At 36.1% G+C, this 20,721-nt stretch overlaps 1 protein-coding gene across 3 annotated transcripts in view; it reads right to left on the reverse strand.

Moving 5' to 3' along the window:
• The window catches only part of EML3 (Emsy N Terminus (ENT)/ plant Tudor-like domains-containing protein), a 104,043-nt gene extending 92,580 nt beyond the window's left edge, over window positions 1–11,463 (reverse strand). For 2 of the 3 annotated variants that reach the window (XM_089438706.1, XM_089438704.1), the window contains exon 1: window positions 11,064–11,460. In XM_089438706.1, coding sequence (XP_089294832.1) covers window positions 11,064–11,091 — 28 coding nt within the window. In that variant the 5' untranslated portion in view covers window positions 11,092–11,460. Of the gene's footprint in view, window positions 1–11,063 lie in introns of all 3 variants that reach the window. The other variant, XM_089438705.1, reaches the window with a different exon arrangement.
• Window positions 11,464–20,721: the final 9,258 nt, after the last annotated feature.

The raw sequence follows: 20,721 nt of genomic DNA on the forward strand, positions 1-20,721 counted from the left end.
GAATATTAAAGTTTGACAACACACCCTAAGGGAGGATCCAAAGCGAGAGACTCCTAGGGGCAAAGTGCAACGTAAGGGCACCTCTCTCTCACGAGAGCAAAGTTGTTAACCTATTTCTTGTACTACCTTAACTAGGAATAACCAATCATCATTCTTCATTAGTCCTCCAAAACATTCATACTTGTATTTCCCTTTGAATATTTCGTACTTTTAGTCACATTTTCAAACATTGTACAAAACCTCCAACCCTAAACAAGAACCTCACACTTTCTACCCCACACCGCCACATAGTTATCCCCACACAACTCTTAGACTTAGCCGACTTTCATTTGTCTATGGAAGACGGCCCACTCACTTTTCTCTACACAACCATTCTTCCATACACTTAAATATCTACACAGTTATCCCTCCATACACTTAAATCTCTACAAAACTTTCCTGCCACATTTGTGTGTCCCCCCACACATGAACGTTTCACACTATGATATCACTTGTTTTCATAAAAAAAATGATTTCTCCCTTATAAGCCATACTTAGTGAAATTCACGAAAATAGCCATTTTGCTCCTTTTGGGACAACTTCAAAGCTCATTTCAAAAAGCCTTATCCTCAAGGTAAAAGGTGTCGAAATCGAGTTACGCAAATCCAATATTCCATATTTCCATAAAAGACGTGCCCTTGATTACTAACTCTTGGTTATGATTCTTGCATGTTTTGATGGATGTCTTCATAAATGGTATCCATGCACTAAGCTTTTAAACAATCCTTATTTCTCATTACGCGACGAATCCTTATTTCTCATTGATGGCCTCAATATTGTAGCAACAATGTTGTAACTCCCAAGGGTTTCAGTTTTGATTGTGAACCTAGGGTTTGTACAAACTTAAGACAAGTAAAAAATATATGTTTAGTAAACACTATTTCTTTCTTTTGATGACTCTTGTGTGAGTGGAAGCATTTATATTAGATATAGTTTCATAAAGACCAGCCCTTCATCAGATTTATTGTACTTGTTACGTTATCAAACTACCTTGAAGGAATGAATCCATTAGGCACAACAAAAGCAAAAGCAATGGAATCCATCTCCGACCCATTGAGACCATACAAAAAATACCTACAAACCACCTAAAAATAATCGTCTTTACACGACCAATCACTCTGCGTTCCCGAAAATATTTGTCTTTATACAACCAATCACTCTGCATATGTTAACCTCTCTTCAAAGACTATCGTTTGTAGGCTTTTATGTGGAACTCGACGAATTTTATGTCTCGCACCTTACTCTCCTCTGGTGGGGAGTTGCAACTTCTCCTTCTAATTCATTTTCATCTCCAAATTTTTCCTTCTATCCTATATCAAAGTTTTCATTCTCTATTCCACAATCTCAACCTGATGGTCGCAGTGTCATGCCAACTCTAATTATATTCTCTGTGCGCATATCCTTTGGAGTTAGTGCTACACAAATTCAACAAATGAGCCAAGATGGCTGAGAATTTGGCCTCAAATGTCTAGACCAATTGTAAGTATAACTGTAAATTCTTATAGGTTCTTGTGTTCCTAACTTCCTTCTATACTGACATGCATGATTACAAACTAGAAAAATGCTAAGGTTCAGCAATTCTTGGTCCACTTGCAACAATAGAATGGCAGAGCAGAGGGCGAGACTATCAGAAATTAAGATCTGTGAATTTCAAAGGTCAAGCATATTGTAGAAGATCATAAAGAGAAGGGGTTTTTAAATCATGCATACACAAAGAAATGGCCAAGGATTTCAGGACTTCTCAGAGTGGCAGATCCAATGTTATCATAACCGAAACAATGATTGAACCAAAAAACCTTATGAACAGCGAACCAGTTAGAACCAATTCGAAACCAGTAAAAAAACTGGACCAACACACCTGTTGACCAAAAACACATAAAATATTCAAGATTTAAAGAAAAACATATATATCCATGTGCATCCATATGAATCCAAACCATTTATACACAAATAAGCAAAAGTTCCAATTTATATAGCATGTAAGAGTGCACATGACCAAAATAGCATAGAGTGCAATCCATCTCCAAACCGAAAATACATTAACGAATAGGATCTAGATGACCTCTAACATCCACAAAAAATCATGCTACGGTAAATGCCTACATATCATCAAAATCATTTTCTATATTGGGATCTGCTCCATCAATATAACCCTCTAAGCATTAAAATAAGATAGAAAAAATGTAGCATGTCATGTCAAGATTTTGTTTGAGTGATAGGTACATTTTTAGTAGAGTCATGAAGGGGTTCAAAAACCAATGCCACTAACATCAAAGTACATAGAGGGTTTGGTTCTATTTATTAAATACTAGTTCCATACCGTTGTACATAACAAAATCCAATGGAAACATTGTAATCCCCCCAATCCTTAAATCATTAAAAACCGTTAAGTCTATTGGATTTTGAGTGATATCTAAAATTCTACTTTCTCCGTATGAAATCCAATGAGGTTGGAACTACTCTCAAACATCCCGGGTCATTTCATGGTAATGTTAAACATTTAAGTAAAACGATGAAAAAGAAAGATAAAGAAGAATGTTACTTTTACTTTAAGAATTTAACATTACCAAGTATTGCATAATAATACTAAGGCCATAGGCTTGAACATTAGGATGTCCTAAGGGAGAATTAGAAGTGGACCAAGCCAACTGAAAAAAAAAATCAAAAAACAAAAAAGCAATTTTGTACATTGGTCAACGTAGGTACATACCACACGGAATCAATCTCAAACCTAACTGTTCGATGAAATAGGTTGGTTCAGTACCGAACCGACCAATTCTATTACATAACTGCATAATTGGTACCGAACCAGTCGGTTCTGTTACATAATCGAATAGTTCGATACTAAACCAGCCTACTCTGATTTTGAAACCCTTATCTGACCGGTTTTGGGCCCAAACCGATCGGACCGATCGATTCAACTAGTTTTGGTCTGGCTATGATAACATTAGGCAAATCTGACAAACATAGTAAGGCAAATTTGACAGGTCTCTAAGCAAGACCTGCTCTAATACCGCGATTGGATTGTGTAACCGGGATGAAAGATAAATGTGAATTGCCTTTTCATTAAGATAATGGAAATATAAATACAATGTTCATGACCACTGGATTCATCTTCCAAGGTCTCTTGCAATCCTAATAACAATTCACCTTCCACACCATAACCCTAACGGGTTAGGTGTAAATCACACATTTTATTCAAACTTAAATTCAAATCTGTAATATTATTTTTTGACTCTCACGGAGAGTTGTTCTAAGAGTGCATGAGATTTGTGATTTCATTGACTTTTGTTATGCGTGAGATCTCATGAATGTCCTCCTATGACTCTTATGATCTTAAATGAATGAAGTCATTCAAGCTCCCTAAAATGCCTCAACCATCTCTTTTACTTTTGAATCTATTTATGGGTGTGTGTGTGCTTCAAATGCATCTTTCTTATGATGAGTGAATGGACAAGTATTGTATCATTGGTGAGATGTTATTATAATTATGTTTACATTGTTTTTTTTTCACCAATTGGTCCACTCATAGGTGAATGTGTTGAATGCTTGAATTACTGTTTTTGAGTTTATTAGAAAATCTAACTGCAAAAGAGGAGTACCACCTCTATAAAAATGTAGAGGGAACTTTAATAAATCCCGACAAGGTTGACTCTAGTCCTTAACACGAAAAGAGATCAACAATAGTCTCTGAAAGACCTAATTTTATAAAGAAAAGAAACCAAATGAAAAATGACCTCGAGGTGGAATGGGTGGGCATTGAACTTTGCCTGAATAATGGTGTTGAGTTTGTAGCTCAGCCAGGTACTTTTGCATAGGCCTTGAGTCTACGCTTATAGAAGTTGCCCACATATCACCTTAGATTATTTATTGATGTAACTTAAGCCTAAGTTAAACTTGGGAAAAAACACATAATTATATGTCGGCTTATTGAGCTAAAAATAAAAACCTAGATAAAGTAATTTATTTACTTTAGTGATTAAGTTTTCATTATAGTTGTCAATCTCAAGTGAGGCGAGATCTAATCTCGGCCATCCATCACTTCAAGATTAGGGCCAGGGATAGGATTGGGGTTTTATCTCAATGTAAAGTTATAAAGCAAGGCTAAGGTGAGGAGAAAGACACAACAACATCACAATATTGAGAGAGGCTTCTCAGTGAGCATGTGCTAGGTCCAAGAGAGTCCAATGAGGCTGGTGATCAGTATTGTATTTTCTCAGCTAGGCCATTATCCTTGGTAAAAAGCCCAAGTAAGTTTTGTGATTAATTTATTAATGAAGAACTATTGGTTGGCCAGAAATATGTTTATGTGTGTGTGAGATTCAAATCGAGCATTATTTTTGCTTCCATTATATTTTTGTTTTAAGAATTTGGCTGTGTATTCATTTTGCATATTAATTGTTGGGAACCAAATACCAGGTGTTGGGTTTTTGAAACTTTGAATGAATCTTGAAATTACAGTTATTTTTGCTTCCATTATATTTTTGTTTTAAGAATTTGGTTGTGTATTCATTCTACGTATTAATTGTTGGGAACTAAATACCAGGTGTTGGGTTTTTGAAACTTTGAATGAATCTCGAAATTACAGGTAAGGGTTTCTATTAGATCGTCGAAGCCAAGTTGGCTTGAATCGTACGAACAGAAATATTTTAAAGGCAACAAAATTATTTTTTGGGCCAAGGAATTTTCTTAATGGAAAATTTTTTGAGTCAAAATAAAAGAGATGATTCAAAAAAATTTAAGGCAAAAAATGGGGCCATTTAAAAAGAAAATGTGTAAGGGGGTTTTAAGGGGGCTCGTTGGTGACCGACTAGTAGGCCAACCAACTTACAACTTGTAGACCAACCGACCAACCGCAACAGCACCAGAACCACTAGCAAACCAGCACGCAAGGGCCAAGTTTTGGCAATTGAACACGGTCAGGTAGCAAGGTCAGCCGACAAAGTGAGGGGGCCAACAGCCGAGAACACAACCGCTAGACAAACCACCCAGCCACCAAAGACACAAAGGGTCAACCACGATGAAAACCTTAGGGATAGACAGGCCACGAGTCTAAGAAGAGTATGGTCATGTGCAACAATCAGGATGATAGTATCAAGGGCACAAGAATAGAGAGCAATAGTTTACAGCCTCTAGGAAGAAGTCAAGTACATAAGCACGGAATAGCGTTGTAAGCACAACAGCATAACCGACTAGCCAATAGGACGTCAATAGCCGATTAATCCTACAGAAAAAAAAGCCATCCGCAGAGCAGGGCAAGCGGCAAGAAAAATAAAGGAGGGTCAAAGTTGTAGAGGCCCTACAACAGATCGACCACGCGTATAGAAGGTTGAGCCAAAACGCAAAGTTATTGAGGCGGTCAGGATAGGCACCGAAAAAGGGGGGTCGAGCAGCCAAAGTGTGTAGAGTAGGCACCGAAAAAGGGGGGTCGAGCAGCCAGAGTGTGTAGAGTGGTTGATTGGTCGACAAAGGATACATGTGTAGATAAGATATATGTGTAGAAATTTGAGCAAAGGATTGTCTGGACAAAATAATTAATTAAAAAAAATTGTCACTATACTTCCGAAGTGTCCACGCAGCGAGCAGCAATCTCGGGTAGTGGGCAGCAATCTCTGGCAGGGAGCAACAAGCTTGGGTAACAGGTTGTTGCCTTGGGCAGCAAGCAAAAGGTGAAAAGTTAATTGTTGTTCAATTTGACATAAATGCTACTAGGCTATGCTACGAGGACAGGTTGGACAGGGCAGGAAATTTCAACCCATGGAAGGAGTGGATCGTTCTGTTATTTGAGGAGCAAAAGTTGTGGGACATCATGGAGAAGGCAATCCAAATTCCCACAAATCCTACTTAGTTGATTGAGTTTAATAAGAAGAACATGGAGAAGAGAATAATCCTAGACTCCGTTACAAACCATGTTATACCTCGTGACGGGGAAGAAGTATCCCTGAGCTGTGGGCATCCTTAACCAAGTTGTACAAGAGTACAAACCAAAACAAGAAGATGGTGTTGAAGTAGAAACTCAGAAACACTGAGATGTCTGAAACTGACAAGGTTGCATCATACCTAACCAAAATCACTCAAATTAGAGATGATTTGGCAACAATGGGGAAAATTCTTAATAGTGAAGGGTTGGTCAAATCAGCCTTGAGTGGCTTTCCCCAAAGTGGGATGCCTTTGTTGATGAGATCGTCACATGGAAGCATCTACCCAGTAGGGATAGATTGTGGGATGACTTTGTAGAGGAGACAAGGAGATGTTCCAAAACTGCAACCTAGCATGATGGAAAGGGTGATGATAAGAATTTTCTCTTGCTGTAAAGGGAAGTCAGGGATCTGTTTCCCTGAAGGACATGAGCGAAGTGAAGTGCCTTGCATGTCACAAGACTAGTCACTATGTGAGCCAATGTCCAGATAAGGAGGAGGAGGAAGATCAGTTGGTTGCATCAGCATCAACTGAGATTGATGACTTTACGGAGCAATTCGAGAAAAAAATTTCTCTAGTTCTTTGTATTTTTTATAGTAGTACAGTAGTACTGTTGTGTATGAGGACAGTGGGTTATGGCTAGTGGACAACAGAGCCTCCAGTCACATGACAATGATGAGGTTATTGTTCCATAGTCTTTCAGAGACAGATTCAGATTGCCATGTGAGTTGTGGAGCTAGCACCATGCATGCTATGAAGGGGGTTGGATGTGTCAGATTCCAGCTAGAGTCAAGAGGATTTCTAGAGGTGACAGAGATGTTGTTTGTTCCAAGGTTGATGGTACATGTGCTCTCAGTATCAAGCTTGGAGGATGTTAGATATAAAGTTTTGTTCCTAGATGGATAGTTGCTTCTATATTCAGAGGGAGCAACCTTGGATGCAATTACAGTGCTTGGCATTAGACAAGAGCAGTGATACAGGTTGTTGGGACAACCTGTGGGTAATCCAAGCAAATCTTGGACATAGGATCAATGCCAATTGCTAAAGGGGAGCAAGTGGCAAGGAAGAGTGATTCTTTAGGTACTGTCAGGAGCCTCAATTGGTATGATGACATTCATGATAATCAAGAGCAAGATCCTCGGAGCATGGTTGGATGTGACAGCTTCTCAGCTCAAGTTTGAGATTAAGTAGCGGGACAGACTTCGATGTCAGAGGACGCAGCGACAAGTGCTGAGATGCACTTGGAGACAAATCAAAGTGGAGGAGGTTCTTCCAAAAGTACCTCCCTCAATAAGAGGGAGTGTTGAGTTTGTAGCTCGAGCATATACTTATGCACAGGCGTTGTGTCTAGGTGTGCAAAAGTTGCCCACATATCACCTTAGATTACTTGTCAATGTACCTTAGCCTATGTTAAACTTAGGAAACAGCACATAATTATATCTTGGCTTATTGAGCTAAAATAAAAACCTAGATAAAGTAAATTATTTCCTTTAATGATTACGGTTTAATCTTAGCCATCGATCTCAAATGAGTCGAGATCCAATCTCCATCGTCCATCACTTTGAGATTAGCGTTAGGGTTTAGGATTAGGGTTTTTGCTCAATGTAAAGTCATAAAGCAAAGCTAAGGTGAAGAGAAAGACAACAACAACATAAGATTGAGAGAGGCTTCTCACTAAGAGTATGTTGGGTCCGAAAGAGTGCAATGAAGCTAGTGATCAGTATTGTATTTTCTCAGTTGGGCCATTATCGGTGAAATGGGAGCTTAAGTAAGTTATGTGATTAATTTATTAATGAAGAACTATCGATTGGGCAGAAATCTGTTTATGTGTGTGTGTGATTCGAATCAAGTATTTTTTTTGCTTCTGCTATATTTTTTTGTTGGAAATCTAGACGTATATTCATTCCGCGTATAAATTGTTGAGAACTGAATACCAAGTATTGGATTCTAAAAGTCTAACAAATGGGTTGTAGAATCATCCATGTGTAATGCATGATGCACTTGAGAAGCAAGGTCTAAACTCTGCTCCATTTTGTCCCACTATGTCTATAATAAGCTCAATCCCCTGATCTCAAAGCCATAGAGAACAATGAGTTTGATAATTGCCTCCATGAGGTAGAGTTTAAATGAGATGTCCAAAACTACCACTGAAAGTAGTCTCTCGACGAGGGCTAGGGAACCATACCCTTTCCTAAGTCGACGCTAAAGGGCCTGCCTCATACCAAAATGAGGCCCCGTGAACTATACTCCCAAGTGAACATTCCTATAGTGGATTTTCTTACCAAAATCTTAAGTACAAGGATAAATTCTTACAAATTGATCACATCGAAGATCACAGAAACAATTCATAGTTATTGATTTTGAGTTATAATCCCTAAGGTCTAGAGTTGGTTGACATCCCAAGAGAATATTCATTTCTAGCTCATAAGTTATCCAATGTTGATTAGATTTCCTTGCCCTTCTAGGAGGGGAGGAATTTGGGGCATTCTTTAAGATTTCAACAAAAAAAAAGATTCAAAAGACTAGAAATAGACTTGCACTTCTAGCTTTGCCTCTTTTTCGTCTTCCTAATCTAATTCCCCTTCGTTCTCCTCTATTTACTTTGCTTCCTCTTCTTATCTACATCATCTTCGTGCTACTCTCCTTCCTCTACTTCCTTCTCTTCTATTGTGGAGTTGGTCTCTAGATCTTCGAAGGATGGATCACTATCGTTATCAAGATGAGCAAATCTAGAGTTGGGGAACCATCTAAGTTCCTAAGAACTTAGAATTGATTATTGCTTCAAGTGGGTGGACCCCCGAGGCTTTAACTAAGATGGCCCCTTGACTTGAGGATTTTTGCTTCTGCTTGGAACCATCTTGAACATTTTTGCACTTGCTTTGATCCATCTTGAACTCGAGTTCTTTGCTTTATAACTTTGAGGGAGGTTGCCCCTCTTGGATTTTTGGGCAACACTAGGTAAAATTTGCTAATGATTTAGCATTTGGTGATGACTCCGCCCATCTAGATTTATTTACAAAGCCTCTTGGAGGCCCTTCTCCATACCCCTGCACACATATTATCACAATGGCACAAATTTCTTTTTGGTCCTCTTGGTCAACGAATTGATCATTTTGTTCCCAATACCTCTAAGAGAACAAACATCCCAAAAATTTGGAGGGAGGTAAGGAAACATAAACCACAAGGGTTGTTGTAATTTCCTCTTTTGGATAGAAATCAAGGAACATTGATATCGTTGCCTTCCCCTAGTTCCCATAAGATATAAACGAAAGTGAAGGATTAAATCCCTCTCTTCTTTGTTGAGAAAGAGAAAACATAATAGCCTCAAGTGATATTACGTGTCCTTTAATCTCAGGGAACATTGCTTTGCTACCTAGGTTTCTACATCTTTTAGACTATGCTAGAGGCCTATAAACACTCCAACCAAAGTACGCTCATACAATATGAGGGCTTTCGTTATTGACTCTAACAAAGGGAGATCTAGTCAAGGGATGGCTTCCAGCAATTTTACAAATCTCCTTTGTTGGGGCTGGTTTCTTTTGTTTGGGTTCAAGGAGCGAATTAAAGAGCCAAATACGTCCATTTCCAAGTTGTTGGTGTCTTCCACATTCTTATAGCTTCCAATAAAGTTCCCTCTCACATGCAAATTCGCAAAGAGGCCCTGCATGCAACAGTGAAGGCTCCTGATCATTTTTGCTCCAACAAATCTTGGACAACAAGACTTCAACAATTCCTACTTGAGAGCAAATGGCAAGAAATCTTAGCTTTCTCGAAGGATTCCTGGTCAACAACAATGATGTCAGCTAGGGTAAACCCTGGCCAAAGAGAAGAATGTGGCCTATCCACTCATTCAGCTGTCTTTGCATTCACGCATAGCCCCTGAGGGTTTCATGTCCATTTGACCATGGAACGGTGTAAAAATATTACGAAAGGACAATATAGATCACATTTTTAATCAAATTTGGGGGGAAAGTCAGAAAAATGCCGTATGAAAAATAAGAAACAGGCTACTTTTACACCACAGAAAATGTCATCCCATTGGGTGCATGCACAAATCAACCTCGGTCCCCAAAAGACTTATACGAGATTACATTCCTGAATTTACATCGCAACAGAGAGCGGCAATGGGTGTAGAAACGGTACTCCCTAAAAAATTCCCAAGAACGAAGAGGCCCCGGAGGTGTGCGGTACACACACACCCGCACATGTGCATGTGCGCAATCCTGGGAGGACCGTCAGTGGCACCATCCAGGAGCACACGAGAATGCCCGAGACAATGCCTGTACAAGTTAAGAGTTTCTGAAGAGGACTCCCAGATTCACTCCCGTCCAGAGGGCAATTCTGGACTGCAACAGGAGATCCGCATGCACTCCCATGCAACACTGTTCGAAACACCAGCTTCTGCTTTCCCCGGATAGGCACAATTTTGGGAAAAATACATTTGTAAAGACGTTACGAGATTATTAATTTGAAAAATTAAGGCATAAGGCAACAATAAAGCGTATTAAAGCCAGCCATTACACCATCCTCCATAACAAAAGAGAAAAAAACAATTTTCAACACTGCTGCTAATGTTAATAAATTTGTCAACCAACAAAACCTCTATGCTGAAACCTTCCCACTTTGATAGGCGTACCATACTAGTTCAAAACACTCTTATCGGACTTATTCTGTACTTAATAATTCCCTCGCAGTCTTCCCATCCTCCGTCCTAAAAACAAAACATTAAAACCCTGATTTGCTAGAAGAAAGACCCATTGACGGGCTTTTCCACAAGTCACCCGCCGCTATATCAGTATACAGCTTAAAAGCTAAAAATCATAATTATGTGTAAGTACTGCACCACATTTAGCTCGATCGAAGTAAACCCTAATTTCCGCCACAAATATCAAAAGCCTGCACAATTTTCATCTCCGATTTCGCAAAGAGAACCACTCAGTAAAGGGCGTTGCTATAAATGAGAGTCCGTTGTTTTCGGGCAAAACGTTACCATGGCCCCAACAGAAACAAAACCCTAGCAGATTGCAGAAAAAAACAGTAGCCGTAATTAAAATTATATGAAATAATACATGATGGAAAAATATAAAAAGAAATGTTCAACTCACCGCTGCTGTCCGACTGGCCGTAATCCATAGCTTTTCGAACTGGCTTTCTTGGGGCTTAATTGCTGTCCCCAACCCCAATTCCGGTCAAAAATCACTTAAAATACACCATTCGAAGCTCCTTCGGAGTCCCTTTTCCCTCTTATTACGAACCAAAAAAATGTATTCGCTGCAAACTTAGCAATTGTGTTATTTGCGCTCGGCCGTCGACAGGGCTGGAGCTCCGACGCTGAATAAATATAATATGAAGAACGAAAAAGAATTTCACAGATACAGTCGATGTTTGTCTTGCTGTGAACGAGGAAGAAAGCGTGAACCGAGAATGTTGTAAAAAGATCACGGACGCGACGCTCTTTATATATAAGAATTTAATTGCTGTCTAAGCTTCTAGGAAACTCCAAAAGTGAGCATGTAAAGAAAGAATTGTCCGTGGACTTGGATGGGAGTTCGATTTATAGGAGTGGACTCGCACTTGGACGGGAGATATAAGGGGGTGGACTTGGATCAGAGTTTGATTATAGAAAAGTAGGAGCGGATTTCCATTTTCTGGAGTTTTAAATAAAACCTATTATTTGAGAATCTCGTTTCTACATTGTTTTAAATGTAGTTTATACTATTATTAATCATATAAATAACATGAGACTATTAATGTCATTAATAAAATATAAATTAGTAGTTAACACTGGTCGTTTAGTTTAAATTTAATTAAAAACGCTCAGTTTAAATTTAATTAAAAATATTGAAGTTAAGTGGGTGTGAAAGTTTAGAATCTAATCTATTTAGGTTTTATGATTGGTAAATTGAGATATTTTTGTAATTGTAATTTTTTATTATGGTTGTGGAGAATCAAATCTTACATAATAAAAATAATATCATTTTTTTATAGTAATATTGTGTTTATTGAGAAAGTTGTCTAGAAGGTTTACATTTTCTATTTTAAACCTTGATGTTTATGCAATTCTATAAAGTTTTTTTTAAATCTTATGCTTAATTAGCTTGAAAATAAGATTAACTTTAAATTTTATAAAATTTGTTATTTTTAATTTGTGTTATGCAGTCCATGTGATATAACAAATAAAAAATGTCATTAAAAGGGTATATATTAGTTATTTATCCACAATAACCTAAAATAATCATTTACTAAATTCGATTAATTTTTTACTAAATGATATTGAAATAGATGTTTTTCAAGCCTTTGAATAGAGTTAATTAAAATCAACCTTGAAAATCGCTTTTAAACTTGTAGTTAAAATTAAAATTAACATATCTTTTAATTAAGAATTTAAGAATTTTGATTGATAATAATGAATAAAACGTAGTAAAAAAAAAAAAAAAAAAATTTAAGAAGTTTTTAAAATAAATATTTGTTTTCAAACATTCATTTTTTAAACCTTCATATGTTCTTTTGCATATATAGGTTTCCAAATGGTGTAAATATATTTATTTAAATTTTTTTTAAGACAAATAAGGAAATTATTTTTAGCTCCACATTGCAATAAGGAGAAAAAATACTTCTCACTCAATCATCTTGAGTCATTGATATATCCCCTTGTTTTTTGAGTAAATATTCAAAAATTACGTGATGTGTTTTTAGAATGAATATTCAAAAATTACCCAATAATGTGTTTACGAGAAGACATTAAAAAATTACACATCAAACTAAAAAAACATTCAAAAATGTATTTTTTTTTATTTTAATAAGTTCAAATTAAAATATTTGCTCATAGAAATAAACAGTCACTTCAATTTATAATTTGGAGGAATATCTTATACACAATTGTTAAAATTTATAGAACTACTCCCTTTTATATGCTTTCTAACTATGAGAAAGTCTTTAACAAGTCCCACTTGTTAGCTTTAAGAGACTTGGTAATAGCTCACGAATTAATGGTGTGCATGCTACTAATGTTATTGCTAGTGCAGTGATGTCGGTGTTATAATAGTTGATGTCAAGTTGTCAATGCGACTTTGATCATGGTGGGTGGGGACCACTTTGAACTATCAGGGAAGAATAATAAGAAGGTGGAAGCTACAAAGCAATAATAAAGCTTTTGGTCCCGAATAACACAACCGTGGAGGGGTGGGTATGCCGTTTAGGCAAGAGTTCCAACAACAAATGCAAAGGAAGTTGTATTGCACATTGTTCTAAATGCAACGACCATAGATATTTATTTATTTAATTTGGATGTATAGACCATTACAACGATATGATTGCAGTAGGACTACTGTAAAACTAGCAGAAATTATGATTACCAAATAAGAAGTTAAGGAAGAGAACCAATTAAATTAGAGAAAAATAAATTTAAATATTATTAAATAATAGTAATATTTAATATATAAAGTTGAACTACTGCTTAGATTCAAAAAAAAATTAGTCAAACATAGATTAATAGGCGGTCAATGCAAAACCTAATGCGTTATACACTGCCTGCGACAGGTATAATAACATGACGAAGAAGATTTTTTATTTCAACATAGAAGATTTTGTATTATGAAATGTCTAATTTAAATATATTATTTATTATTAATAAATTAGTTGAAAGTTTATAATAAAAGAAGAGATTAATTATTAATGAAATTACATATTTGTAAAATAGATGTAATAATTACTTTAGATTTGGGTGTCTAAATGACTGCAAGAAGTATTAATCATCTTTATGATCAATGCACCCAAAGCAATTAACTGAGGGAAATGGCGGTGCCTCTGGCATGCTCTCCTTGATATCCATAAATCACGACAAGCTGGTAGTGGCAAGAACTCATTCCCCTCGCATTTATGGTGTGATCAGGTCAAGTACACTCATCCGCCTAATTGCCAATACAAGCAGCATGTTAAGAAGGCCACCATTAATGACGATAGAGGTCACAAAATTAGGATGCAAAAGCTAGAAGGTTGCAGTTACAAACTTTTTGAGGTAATGGATCATAAGATTTACAGCCATGGTGAGGGAGTGTGGTCATCCTTGTAGGGGAGGAAGAGGAAGGGGCAGGTCGCCTCTCCCTCCTTGGCATGGCCATGGAGATGAACATTTCAACGACAACATCCCTTGTTGTCATCGACACATGGTAGCAAACATCGAAGCCGAGAAACTACACAACACAAGCAACCACATGTGGACTCTACGCAATGTACTGGATCGCCATTTCAAGGACCAAGAAGAAGCCACAACGATGCTTGAAGGTCAAATTCTCGACCTTGATTTTTGTTTGACTCACCCTCAAGTTGTGTTACGCATGGTCATTAGCACTCTAGGCATGCAGCTTAATAATTCCTCTTCGCCTTCGACACATGCCGTGGATGATTCATCCTCTCAGCCCCTTGTCGGGTATGTTGCGTAAGGCACTAAACCTCGTAGTCAATCTTGGAGGAGCATTGGGGAGTGTCTCTATTCCATGCATCAGTAGCAACGCGGTAACATTGAAGGCACTCTAATAGACATGGGATTTTCATGCAACAGGGGTGCCCGTGCCAACAACCACAGTGGCGTCAACCTCCCTCAGACAGTTGTGCACCATGCATCGGCTAGTCAACCCACCTCAACTAGGCATCCTCAGCCCAATGAAGATGAATACTACAAACCTACTCATGTGGAATGGGAAGATCCACCAAAGTATTAACTGGGCAAGACGCATTTTCGCAAGTAGACCTTGGCATTGTGACAGCATTGCGATTCAAGACTTATGTTCTTCTCTTTTTGTCATTCTTTATTTTGATGTATTAAACTTTCATGGAAAACATGTAGTTCTCCTTCGTTCCTCGACCATGGTCTAGGCCCTACGACCCATCCTTAGTTGGTAAAACCTACGTAAAATAGACTAGGAGGGTACAGCGGCGGCCTTATCAGTCAAGCTATGCTTCGCATGATGGCGTTGGTCGAGCTGCGCATCCTCAGCTGGCTTGCGAGGAGCCTGACCATTCTCGATCAGATGCTCCTTCTTTCATTACTTTTGTGACTTCAAATTTGTTTTGTCTTTGACTCAGGTCGACAATTATCAAGTAAAAAACATCTATGCATGTAATATTTGTACATTCTTTATAAAACAAAGCTTTCTGATTTAAAAAATAAAAATATAAAATATAAATGTAATAATTATATTTAAAAAATAAAATGTTATAGATAAAACTATAAGATTACAAAAAAATCAAAATTAATTGTTTCGTTTAAAACATATAAATTGAAATAAATGAATAATAATAATTCATTTTAATGATTTAATTTGAGCGGTATAATACTTAACGATATGTGTTTTTTTCTTTGAAGTCTCGTCTTTAATTTTTGAATAAGATATGGTGTATACGTAGGAGTAAGTTATCGTTTATGGACATTTGTGTAATAAATGGAAAGTGGGATGAATTAGAGTGTAGAATATTTTTATGTGGAAACGTTTAGGTTGCATATTGTATTTATCATTAATTGATTAATTTATAATAATAGATAAGAGTTAAGTTAATTTATATATTTAAAAGAATTGTATGTCACAAATTCAACATGTTAGAAGATTGTATTTATTATTAATTGATTAATTTATAATAATAGATAAGAGTTAAGTTAACTTACATATTTAAAAAAATTGCATGTCACAAATTCAACATGTTAGATATTGATTCATGAGAACACAATTAGACACTCATTTGACATGTGTCTTGTTTATAGGATGCGTGCTTAGCATGCGTCTTGTTCATAGGACATATGCCAAACATGTGCTTGAGACATGCTCTTAAAAAGTCCTATTATTCAGACAACAGTGTTTCCTAGGATGTGTTTCACAAGAGACATGCCCTCTACGTGTCATGTAATTCAGACAACAATGTTTCCTAGGATGTATTACAATAACGTGGGATATGTTTCCTAATGATATGGGTTTGGATAGTAATGGTGAGTTAGTACTAGCCAACTTGGATCTTAATGAACTAATGCTAGAGAGGGTCACTTTTAATGATGGCAATCCTCTTGAGATTTCATCCCCCACAATAGTAAATGCATATATTGGATTAGATATAGAGGAGGAGGATGGAGGAGAGAGCAATAATAATGATGTTGATTTTGATGATGATGACATGGAGGAGGACTACCGACAATTACAAGCTTTGAGATTATTCTGTCCACAATCCTAGTAGCTACCCCATTTCGTATTTGTCATTGTCATTCTCTAATACATTTTCAATTTGATGACTTAATAAGAAAATTGCAATTTATAGTTCTTATTTCCTATTTATTTGTTATTGATGTAATACTAGTTGTATAATTGAATTTGTATCACCATTATGTAAATATTTTAGTTTATAGATTCTAAAAACAAAATCTTTATGTATCTATTTCATTTCTATATGAATAATTTACTAATTTGTTATTTTTGAGACCATCATATTTCATATTAAACACTAATATTTTTGTATCTCATGTTGTTATATCAAATAATTTAAAAAAAAAATACCAATAAAATTAAATAAATACAAAATAATTGTAATAACTATATTGAAAAAATAAAAATATACATATAAAAAATTTATTCAAATATTAAATAACAATAAAAAAAATTATTTATAATTCGGTTACAAACAAATAATAACTATCATTTTAAATACAACTTCAAAAGAGTTAATACTTATGTGACTAATACGGAAATATGTCCTAACATTCATACTTAGGACATGTGTTTTCCTCTTTTAAGGTCTAATGTTTAATTTTCGAGGAAAGTAGGATATATGCATACGAGCAAGTTATTCTTTATAAACATTTGTGTGGCAAGTGGGAAGAACTATATATCACAAAAATAATTCGTTTGTTTCAATGTGTATATATTTGATTAAATTATTATTTATGGGTGTCTAATTAATATTTAATAAAATCATTATTTAATTATAGTAATTTGTTTTAATTGGTATATATTTCATTAAATCAATCTAATATTTATTTTAATTTTGGATCTACCAAGCGTTAAGAAGGATCAAATCTCTTTTCACTCTAAAAGAGGTTTGCACCTTAAGAGATTTGATCCCTCCCGATACTTGGTAGATCCGGAATTAAGATGGATCTAGGCTAATTTAATTATTAATTATAAATATAATTATTTATTTTAATTTTTAATTTAATTTAATTTTTATGTAATTTTACAAAGTCAAAAATGTTTTATTAATATTTATAATAATTATTATATAATATTATATTTTGTTTTTATGTTTAATTTGACCAAATCAAACCCTGGATTTTGGTGTCCTCACGCTCTCTGATAGATAGGAGGCTCCTCATGTCAGCATTGTCTAAGATATTTATGATGAGACTTGAGTGGTGATAATTCTTTGAGCACTTAGTTGGTCTCATTTAATGCTAAGAGGAAGGTCGTGAACGACCAAGGATTGTGCATTTACTCCCAACTTGGAACATGAATTTCGCCTTCAAGACTTAGTAGGACAATCATTCCCTTATTCAATTTGCTTTGAAGGTGGCTAGTCCTTGTGGTTTTTGCAAGGCAACGAGGTTCAAGAAACTTGAAGCTAGGGGCAAAGAATTTTCTTGCTTGACTATCATGGTCCACGAAAGGGGACGAGCCAGGAGAGGAGGAAGAGGACATGGGCGTCAACCTCTTCTCCCTGACATGATGAAGGAGAGGAGTAATTTGACGAAGATCCTTCGCTTATCCATTGTCATGGAAGCGCATGAATGTAGGAACATAGGCAATGGCCATTGGGCAGTCAAAACCTACTTGCCCACCATCTTCGGGACCAAAAAGAAGTTTGGAAGTGGGTGGAAAGCTAAATTGCATACATAGACTCACATCTATTTCACACTCGAAGGGTTTTGAGAAACCTATCATGAGCTTTGGGGATCCCATTCCCTCTTGCTCTCCCTCCTCCAACTTCCTCCAATTCGACAGAAGGCTCAAAAGTTGTAGACTCAATCCACCAAGGTACCAAGCCTTCTAGCCCTGAACACCTAAGGACTTAAAAAAAAGAAGCAAAAGCTATCAATTAGTCATGGCTCTTCTGTCCATGAGGCACAGGCATAAAAATTGCAACCAAACAACTAACGCGAACACCACCAAGGGTGAAACCTCTCAAAAGGAGGCCAAAAATTACATAGGAGTAGTGTTTGTTGAGTGGAAATGCCCTTCCTAGTTACCAAAAGGTTATGACGACCCCTTCCAATATCTCACCCAACATGACCAGCCTTAACGCAACTAGGCCTGGCATGACTATGCTCGTTAACAATTTAAGAGAAAGGCTTACTCAACCTATGTTACTTCTATGTTTTCCTTGTAGTTTTTGTTGTCCTTGTCCTCTTCGTTTCTATTACATCTATTTTTGTTGTGCCTCGATGTTATCTAAAATTGGCCTCATAACTCTCAAAGAGACCATCTTGTTTCCCACTTAAGGGCAGATGGTCTCTCTCAAGTTTACTTCAGGATGGGAAACTTTTTTGCAGACAGAATGAACTCTTCTTGGACACAGTGTGCTCATGTTTCTCTATGCATGTATTTTATGTAAACTTTTGATAATATAACGAATTATGGCTTGCTTACAAAAAAAAATGACATGGTCAAAATGTTTAATAAAAAAAGACATTTCAACATCTCTTCCATACAAGGTTAGAGAGCACCTCTTGGTAAAATTATATTTATGAGTATCTAATTAATATTCAATTTTATTTTTAGTAATATTATACTCAACATTTTATTTCACGAGTATAGTGGTTATTTTTATTTAACACTTTTTTAATCGTATTAATTATTATTTTAATTGTTAGTCTTTTTATTATTCAAAGTTTATGACTATTTCTTTGATGATAGCTAGAGTGTCCACTTGAAATCTTGGGAATATTTAAGAATAAACATGATTTAATTCAAAAAAACTGCCATTTTATGTTATTTTAACATAGAGTGTTATTTCAGGGCTAGCGGCGAGGAGGACAAAGTATTCAGGTGCTCTTGGGGTCATGATCATATGAAAAATAATAAGGCATAGATATATCATCTCTACCAAGGATTTTTGTTATCCAAAGAACATCATGTGGATACAATTACGATTATAGGAGATTCTCTCCTAATCTTACAACATTTGGTCAAAGGCTCCCTCCCAAAGGAGAAATCTATGGAAAACATCATGAAAAATATCAAGAAAATCGAAGAAGGTATCCCATCAAAAGCATACTTCCATGTTCCACGAGGCTTCAATAGAGAAGAAAACAAGCATGTTAATGGGGAGTGTAAATTGACGATGGGTGAATTAAAGATTAGTAACCAAATAATGCCTCGTAGAATTCCTTAATAATGGGTGGGTTATTAAAAAAAATCCCTATCAATGTTATGTGTTGTAAACTTCGTGTTTGTTGGGGCAGTTTTCTAAGGTATTCACCTACAAAACCCCTCTTTTTGTTGGCCAAATATATTCTCCTCAAGAAATTCATGTATTCCTATTGGAAAGGAGAAAAAAATTGGATTTTTTTTATGAATAAGCTCTATAGTGCTTGATGTATTTTCCAAGAACCAAGTGCAAAATTATATAATAAAAATACTCTTTCCAATTTAAAAAAACAAAAAACAAAACAAAACAAAACAAAGCAAAGCAAACAAACAAAACAAAACAAAACAAACAAACAAAAACAAAAACAAACAAACAAAACATAGAACGTCATTCCCCCCTGAGTAGCTCACTTGGAAAGCAAATGTTATGTAAAGTTTTTTTAGTTAAAATTGGTGTAGGTTCAAATCCTCAAACTGATCTGTGTGCCAGCTATGGGCGTGAGGTAATCACACTTAGGGGTAATAGTTGTAGCAATGAGGATTGACCCCGTCTCAGATGAGTATGATCCCACCCAATTGTCGATTCTTCTAGTCAAAAGAAAAAACGTAGAGTGTTATTTAAGGAGTATTAAGTCTGAGAGGGGTCACTCTTAATCCTGAAGGAAAATAATAAATAAGTTATGCATGGGAATAAGTGAGGCCACCAGTAACTAAGCAAAGGTAATGGCTTTGTTACTTAAGAATAGATGGTTTAAGAAGTTAATTGTGGTGGGGGATCTCACAATGACAATAAGACATATGTTTGATCTTCCCTCGTTGCGACATGAAACTATGAAGGCTAGTTAAAATTATCTAAAATTTAGCAAAGGCATGATAATTTTTCAAGTATTTTCATGTTCTAAGATCATTCAATGTATTCATCAATATGAAAGCAAACAAAGCAATTCACCTAGTAACCGAAATGGTAAGCATAAATAAGGAGGACCCATATCTAACTCACCTTCAATGACATTTATCAATTTATCCACGGTCAAAATATAATTGGATACAAGCATCAAAGAAAAGTAGCAAGGAATGAAGGTGATGAAGATATGAGTATTAAAGCCCCATTACTTAGGATCCACACACATCTTTGTGCCAATGGTTACTTTATCAATGCAAGAAGGATGGGACAACACTCTATGTGTGTGGTTTTAATCTCTTGAATGTCTGGAAACCTCTCCTTGTCTCCAATATTTTGCTTCATCTTGAGAGAGGGTGGATGCATCTTTAAGAAAACAATTTGTGTGTCCAGTCCTTAACATCCATGTGGAGCACAACCTACAGGTAAGGATTGGATACAACTAGAGGGATTCAACCTAGAGAATGATGGCCAATACCCATGGACATTTAGGACGTGTAAAATCCATGAGAATACATA

This window comes from Pinus tabuliformis, chromosome 9 (genome assembly GCF_031772625.1).
Source record: "Pinus tabuliformis cultivar Carrire ecotype Pingquan chromosome 9, CPIR1, whole genome shotgun sequence".
Taxonomy (NCBI): Eukaryota; Viridiplantae; Streptophyta; class Pinopsida; order Pinales; family Pinaceae; genus Pinus; species Pinus tabuliformis.